Source organism: Lutra lutra, chromosome 16 (genome assembly GCF_902655055.1).
Source record: "Lutra lutra chromosome 16, mLutLut1.2, whole genome shotgun sequence".
Lineage (NCBI taxonomy): Eukaryota > Metazoa > Chordata > Mammalia > Carnivora > Mustelidae > Lutra > Lutra lutra.
Window position 1 is genome coordinate 20401997 of NC_062293.1, and position 7582 is coordinate 20409578.

At 59.4% G+C, this 7582-nt stretch overlaps 1 protein-coding gene across 3 annotated transcripts; it reads right to left on the reverse strand.

Moving 5' to 3' along the window:
• Positions 1-326: 326 nt before the first annotated feature.
• Positions 327-7435, reverse strand: CNP (2',3'-cyclic nucleotide 3' phosphodiesterase). Of its 3 annotated transcripts, none has more exons than XM_047707105.1 (4): positions 7269-7435; positions 5392-6061; positions 3091-3230; positions 327-1788 (listed from the first exon to the last, which is right to left on the reverse strand). In XM_047707105.1, exons 1-4 carry the CDS (start codon positions 7269-7271, stop codon positions 1339-1341), a joined length of 1263 nt encoding a protein of 420 aa, XP_047563061.1. In that variant the 5' UTR covers positions 7272-7435; the 3' UTR covers positions 327-1338. The 3 variants fall into 3 exon arrangements, with proteins under 3 accessions (XP_047563061.1, XP_047563062.1, XP_047563063.1); XM_047707106.1 differs by lacking the exon at positions 7269-7435 and adding an exon at positions 7106-7259; XM_047707107.1 differs by lacking the exon at positions 7269-7435 and adding an exon at positions 6874-7030.
• Between the last annotated feature and the right edge of the window lie 147 nt (positions 7436-7582).

A 7582-nucleotide genomic window follows, 5' to 3' on the forward strand; every position in this document is an offset into this window, starting at 1 on the left:
CGAGAAGGCCCTCTGATTGCTGGGGGCTGGCACACCTGTGGTTCCGATGCCACAGTTATGGGGGACAGGCTCTGCTCCACTTCCCTCAGATCCAGCCACCCCCCACTTTTCTGTGTGCATCTAAGATCGGCCACTCTCCTTTCTGCCGCCTCATGAAAGCCAACACTGTTCAGCCGCCCAACCTCACCACAGCTGTGCCCAGCCAGCAGAGGGGAGACAGGACCGATGGCCCCAAGCTGCGGGACAAAGCCAGTCCTGATACAGCAGCCCTGGCCCCAGGGAAGACTGAGCTGGGCACAGAAGGGTGAGAGAGACTGCACACAGCTAGGATTAACACAGTTTATTTCACGGTCAGTCTTACAAGTCACTGAGGTCGGGCAAAGCCAGGATAGTAACTTAAATCTCAAGCACTTTCGTCCAGTGACAACCTGATTAGCAAGGCCCTGTTACTGAGCAGGGGGGCAGTGGAGGGCACCCCAGGAACCACAGCATGTGTACCAATGTTAAAAAACCCCTTCTCAGAGCACCAGGGGAGCTTGGCCCTTACCAGCCAGGGGTCCACTCTGTTGGCTCTTGGTCCCCCACCAACTAACCCCTGTAGAGGAGCCGCCAAGGCCTCCAGAGGCACGAGGGAGGCAAGCTGGACTGGGCAGATGGTAGTTTCTCTGGCTTCGATTTTCCCAACCCCACAGCCGAGCCACACCGCCAGAAAAGATGGCCAGCCTACCCCTTCGTGGGGCGAGACCTGCACCCAGCTGGGATGTGGCTGTCAAATGTTCCCTAGTCACAGTGTAAAGGAGGAGGGGACAGGCACTTAGGGCCAAAGGTGGGACGCAAAGCCCCTTTTCTACCCTGGCAAAAAAGCCCCAGCATACATCATGGGGCTGCAGTGATTAGATTTGGGGTCAAAGCCCAGGGATTTCCCCACCCTCTCAAATCCACAGCCAGTTTCCCTCGGCTGCTGTGACCACCCGGTGGGGACACACAGCTCTGGGGCATCTCCCCCGCTGGCTGGCTCAGGGCAGGGAACCCGGGACAGGCGTCAGGGCGTGGGGTTATGGCTGTGGCTCCAGGCCCAGCTTGGCTCAGCCTTGTCAGCTTTGCTCTGGGTTCCTGAATGGCACTCCCCACACCCCTCTCATGTTGAAAGCTTGGGTGTTAGAGGGGACAAGGGAGGGCAGGAGAAGTTACTTTACAATTTTTTTTTTAAAGTTACAGAAAGGTTAACTTTGAGTGTAAAAAAAAAACTTGAAACAAAGGTCAAGCAGAAGGCATGCTTTCCCTTCCCCTCCACCCCTTCCCTTCTGAGGAGCGGGGGGCTGACGGCGGCGAGAACACTCAGATGATGGTGCAGGACTGCAAGGCGCCCCCCTTGCGGCTGCCGTGTGTGGGCACGGGTTTGCCCTTCCCATAGTATCCCGTGAAGATGGCCCTGACCTCCAGCTTCTTGGCCAGGCTCAGCAGCCAGCGCCCATTGCCCAAGGAGTAGAGTTTGCCCCGGCTTAGCTCACCCACCTCCTCGCCTCGGCTGCCCCCCTTCTCCTGCCGCACAATCTCCAGGAGGTCAATGCCCGTCTGCACGGGCTCCACGTCACCCGCGCAGCCGAGGGTGATGTGAGCCCGGCTCCCCCGGGGCAGGCTGTCAGAGGGGGACAGCTTGTCCACGTCATTTGGCCACAATGGCAGCTCCTGCTCGCTCAGCTCCACTCGGGCTCCAGTAGTCTTGGGTGTCACAAAGAGGGCACTGATGGTCAGCGTGAAGGCCTTGCAGTACGACTTCCTCACCACCTGCGGGGACGGAACGACAGCGCTAAGCTGGACGTGGTAGACCCGGGAGCAGACTGTTGAGCAAGGATGGGCCTAGCAGAGGAGAGCACCATGAGCAGAAGCCTCAGGTAAAAGCCACTCATGGCCCCTGTGCTGACATGAGCGGAAGAGCCGGAGGACATTGGCGGAGCTGAAGGCCAGACTCTCCCAACTCTGAGCTTGGTGCCCCACCTCCCAGCAGCCTTTTAACCTCGTCGTGTTGGCTCATTCACCTGTTCTACAGGGATGATGCTGAAACCTACCTCAGTGGCCAGATGAAACAAGTGTCTGGGCACATTGAGAACAGTGACAAGCACATGACAAGTGCTATTGTCACTGCTACTCAGCTCACCCCAGTAAAAGCCACCGAGTGCCCAGGCAGTATCGGAGAGGTCAGAAATAAATGCCTCAGATTAAAATCGACCTCGTACACCCGGGTTTACATGTGGTCATATCTGACTCAGAAAGACCATCCCTCCCGACTGACCATAACAGTATCTCTTATCTTTGCTCACAATCCCTCGTGCCTGGTGCCTAACAGGGGCTTAATAAACGGTGCTAAGTGCATGGGTGGCCGAGACGGTGTAGACAGCGTCACCTGTGCGTTCATGCCGCTGTGCTAGGGGCCATGGATACGACAGTAAACCGAACTGAGAAATGCAAGTGGGGGGAGACCAACAGACGATCAGTAAAATGGATGCTGCGTTAACCAGGGCAGACAAGTGGGGGAGACAGGTGGAGGGTTGGCAGAAGCCCTCACGGAGGCCACCAGAGGCCGGAGACCAGCGCGCAGCCGGGCCACGTGCCTGCGGCTTAAGGACTGCACGTTAGAGGCTGTGGGCAGAAGAGAGTGGCTGAGTGGGAGCAGGGAAAGGTGTGGCACCCCGAAGCCAGGAGCCCCACTATCCCACCCCAGGGCAAGGCCAGGCCTGGGACCTGGAGACCAGGACCTCTGAGTACAGGGCTTGCTGGGGGTGGGGAACACCTAAACTTTGGGACTCTCTACAGGCCGGAGCCAGCTGCCAAGCATCAGCTGCAGCAGAAGCCTCTGGGGGGCGAGCGCGCAGGCTGGTGGCGGTGCGGGGGCGGCAAGGCGGGGGGAGGCGCAGAAAAAAAGGGTGGCCGACAGCTGTGTGACTAAGCCTGTGGGGGGGCAACCTGGAGCAGGAGATGCCATTTTTCCTGAGGCTGTCTGGTTTCTGGTCCTTGCATGGAGCTGGCCCCCATTTCCAGAAGACCCTGCCCTCTCCACACCTCAGCCACGGGTCCCGGGGGAGCACTCACATCCTGCTGGGCGTACTCGTCTGCCCCTGCAGCCTTTCCGTAGTCACAGAACTTGGTTGTGCAGTGCAGCACGCCGGGGGGTCTCTTCCCAAAGTAGGTGAGCAGTTCGATCTTCTCCCTGGGCTCGTCCCCAGAGACAACTGCAGGGAGAGAGCAGGGCAGTCAGGGCAGGAGAGCAGGGGCCATCCTCATACCCACCTCCAAGACCACAGAGGCTTGGAGTGCAGGGAAAAAAATGATGGCAAGCAGGAGTTGTTCAGCAATCCGGTATAATTCCCTCCTTCAGTAGCTGGTCAAACTAATAGCCACATCAGAGCTACAAAAAGGGGTCTAAATTCCCTGGTTTCACATTATGTAGATTTTTACATCTCTTCCAGATTTGGAAACTAACACACTTGTAACCCAGGAACAGGCAGCATAGGCCAAGGGAATCTCAGCTTTACCAGCTACACATCTGAAGAGGGAAGCAGGTCATGAAAAATGGGATAGAAAGGCAAAAGGGTGTTGGAACTATTGTGGTACGATGGAAGGAGTCAGAGCTAAGTCCTTTGGCCTGGGGCACATAACTGACCCTGTTCTAACCAAGTACCATTAGGGCGACCATACACCCATTTTCCCAGGACCACCCAGGGAACTCTAAGCAGTGCCCCCTTTCACTCGGGCCTACCCAGACCAGAAGTTACCTGGTCACTGTACAGGTACTGTGCAGGCCTGTTTGGTGGATGAGAGCCTATAAAGGGCCTAGAGGAGGAAGAGTCCTGGGATAGGAGATATCATATGGCAAGACCTGGGAGATCAAGACCTGATTTCAATTTCCAGACGTCAGGCTTTGGGGCTTGCTTCAGTCACTAAATCTGTCGTATTCACTCCCAGAGTCCCTACAAGGAGGTTTCTCACCCTCCACAGTGGAGGGAGAGCTCTGCTCTGAGCGCAGGCCCGTTACATTTCTCCTGCTGTGTCCTAGGCAGGAACGGGTGGCAGTTTTTAATGGTAAAGGCAGCTACAAGAGGCAAAGCAGCTCTAGTCAGGAGCTCCCCCTGTAGGGCGCTTTGCTGCCAAGCAGTTCCAGGTGCTGGGCTCACACCTGGACCACATCACTGCAGGCCTCACGGTTCCCTGGCTTCCCGGTGTTCCAGCTTTAGGAGCCAAGAAGAGATCTCTGAGCACTATCCAGGCACAGATTTTGCCTCCGAACAACACACAGACATATCGGTGGGAAGATAATCTAAAATTTGGGGACACCAGAAATGGGCTAAAAGAACAGAGGGATTAGTGAGTGACCTATCCCTAAGAGGTCACTGGAGGCCAATGGTCACAGACAAAAATGAAGGCCTCCCTTACCCCAACCTGCCCTACCCCTGGAGCAGACAGCCCTTGCCAGGAGAGCTCCCACCCGGTATGGGGAGGCCCCTGCTAGAGCTGACAGAGTCCAGCGGGCTCTCACCGCAGCTCTGCGCAAATCCCACACGCCTCCAGGGGGTTTTCCCCTCTGCAAAATGAGGGGTCTGGACTAGGTGTGAGGCTGTTCTCTGGAGCCGCAGGAAGCCCCAGAAGGTTGCACTGGGCAGCCTCAGACCTGGGAATCATAGCCACCAAAGTCACAATGGTCTTAATTGTGATTTTTTTTGCAGCTTAGGATTCTGTAGTATATTGTCTAGGTTCTTTCATTATTTATTTATTTAGAGAGGGAGGCGGGGAGGGACAGAGGGAGAGAAGAGAAAGAATCTTAAGCAAAGACTCCCAACATGGGGCTCGATCTCACTGACCCTGAGATCATGACCTGAGCCAAAATTAAGAGTCGGACGCTTAAACGACTGAGCCACCCAGGTGCCCCTTATTTTTTTAGTGATCTCTCCTCCCAGCATGGGGCTGGGATTCACGAGCCCGAGATAAAGAGTCACAGGCTCTACTCACTGAGCCATCCAGGCACCCCTCTGTGGAATATTTTACTTCAGAAAAATGGTTCTGCTGCTAAAGGCCAGGTGGAAACATGGCCTCATGCTCTCCCTCTCAGGCTGTAGGAAACGTGGACATGCTCCCCATGGCGCTGGGAATGTGTCCTCCCACCCCCCCCACCACCTGCCCAGAAGACAGGGCCGGTGGTCTCCATGGTGGGTGGGGTGGGGCGAGGAGAGCGAGGAGGGCGAGGTGGGGCGAGGAGGCGTGCAGTGAGCTGAGAGGGCGCCCTGTGCCTCCACCGCTGTGCCTCGTCACCCCCAGCCTCCCCCCTGCCAGAAGACAGTGGCGGTCCCCGCTCCCACCTGCCACCCCCACTCCCGCCCCCCATCCCCGGCCACCTACAGTGTCGCAGCTCCTTCTTGAAGGCCTTGTGGTTGCCCAGCTCCTCCAGGAAGACCTGGCCGGCCTTGCGGAGGCTCTCGGAGCTCTTCTTGGTCAGGAACCAGCCGAAGTAGAGCGGCAGGAAGTCCTTCTCCAGCCCGGGCTTCAGCTTCTTCAGCTCGTCGGCCGACAGCTGCCACTGGTTCTTCTCCTTGAGCTGCGCGCAGTCCAGCCGCCACGCCGTCTTGGGCTCCACCAGCACCACCTGGTACTGGTACTGGTCGGCCAAGTCAAAGAGCTGCTCCAGCCGCTCGCGCTCGTGGTTGGTGTCGTCCAGCACCAGGACGCGCACGTCGCGGCGGCAGTAGGCAGCCAGGTCCTCGTCCAGCCGCTTGTACTCCTCCGAGAAGTCGCCTCGGCCCCCGGGGGTGATCTTGTAGGCGTCGGCGGACACCATCTTCGTGCCGTCCCGGTACCTGTCCACTATGGCCCGCGCCAGGGTGGACTTGCCGCTCCCCGGCAGGCCCCGCAGGATGAAGAGGGTCTTGCACTCCAGCAGCGTGGCCACGGTCTCCTCATCCTGCAGGAAGGGAAACTGCAGCTCCGGCTTGTCCTTGGCCCCTGACGACGACATTTTACGGAAGAAGATCTTGGGCAGGAACGTGTGGCTCTTTCGGGAGAAGCTTCTGTTCTGTGTGTGAGGAGGGAAAGAGCGGAGGTCAGCCAGCTCGCTCCAGGCCACCCCACCGGCCTTGCCCCCTGGACTCTGGCTTCTTCCTACTCGGGGCTCCCAGCCCTGAGTTGAAAGCACCCCCGGTGCGGTGGGCACCTTCCCAGGCCCAGGGCTGGACCTTCTTCTCCTCCTCCGTCCTGGGTGGCCGCCAGCTGCTGGTGGTGGAGGAGGGAGAGGACAGCTTGTCTGAGTGTTTCCTAAACTCTGAATTCCCTCCAGTCGGGGCTGCGGCTTCAAGGATCCCCCACAGCTGCGGCCTCTCAAGGGAAAGTGTGCCGAACTCGCGTGTCCCGTGGTTCTAGGAGCAGACCCTAACTTTATATTCTTGGAGCCTATTAAGGATGACCTCTTTGGAGGTGGGGCTGCTATGTCTGGGCAAAGCCACAGCTGCCCTGGCTCTGGGTGTGCAGAGGAGGCTGGGGGTGGAGAAGGGTTACCCAAAGACTGCCTCCCCAACCCCCACAAGGGCAGCAACAGATAATACTCTCTTGTCTGGGATGGGGGGGGGACAATGGTCCCACAGAAGGGCTGGTGGGGGGGCAGGGCAGGAGAACGCCGGACAAAGGGCCTCATTCACCACGCCTGCCACCTCCTCCTCTGCCCTTGGCCCCCCACAAAGTCGTGGTCTTCGTGCCTGCCCCAGGACCGGGCGGCCCACGGCACCTGCCTCCAGGGTCCAGCTCTGCCCCGCCCCCCACTTTGCTGTGTGTCGGCAGCACGTCTCTGAGCCTATTGTTTTCCCGCCTGCTAAAAGCCACAAGTGACAGCACCTGTTGCTGCAAGCGGTCGCTCTAAAGCGACTCCACCTCCCGGCAGCTCCCCGAGCGCGACACTGGCACTGGCTTTTCTCAGATAAGGCCCTCGGGCGGCGGGAGAAGGAGAGGGACGCCCGCCCCGCACTACCCCCGACCCGCACTCGACGGGCCGAACTCCCGCGGCGCCCGATCCCGCCCTTCTCCCGCGGCGGTGCCCGCTCCCCAACTCGGCTCCGGTGTCCCCTACCTCAGGCTGCACCCCACGGCCCAGAAAGCCAGAGCTCAACTCGCGAACCTCAGGTCCTCATTTGCATTCCACTTCCTCCTGAAAATCCCCCTGAACTCTCGTTTTCCGTAAGGGTGCTTCCCCGGCCCGCCCCCTCCCGTCCCGCCTCCCCGCGCCCGCTCACCATGATGAGGGGGGCGCCGCCGCCGCCGCCGCCGCCTTGGCTGGCACTAGCTCTCCGGGGCCGCCCGCCTGCGCGGAGGGACACGGAGCCCAGCGGTGGCGCGACCCCCGCCCCGGGCCGCTTTACATAGCCCGGGGGCGGAGCGAGCGCGGCGGGCCGGGGGCGGGGCGGGGCCTCATCGCGCAGGCGCGGCGGGTCGAAACCCGAAACTGATGCGGCGCAGGGAGGAAGTCGCCTAGCGTCCAGTCGACCGTCCGTCCGACCGCCGCGGCCCATGTATACCCTTCAGAGTTTCCGAGGAACTCTAGAAAGTT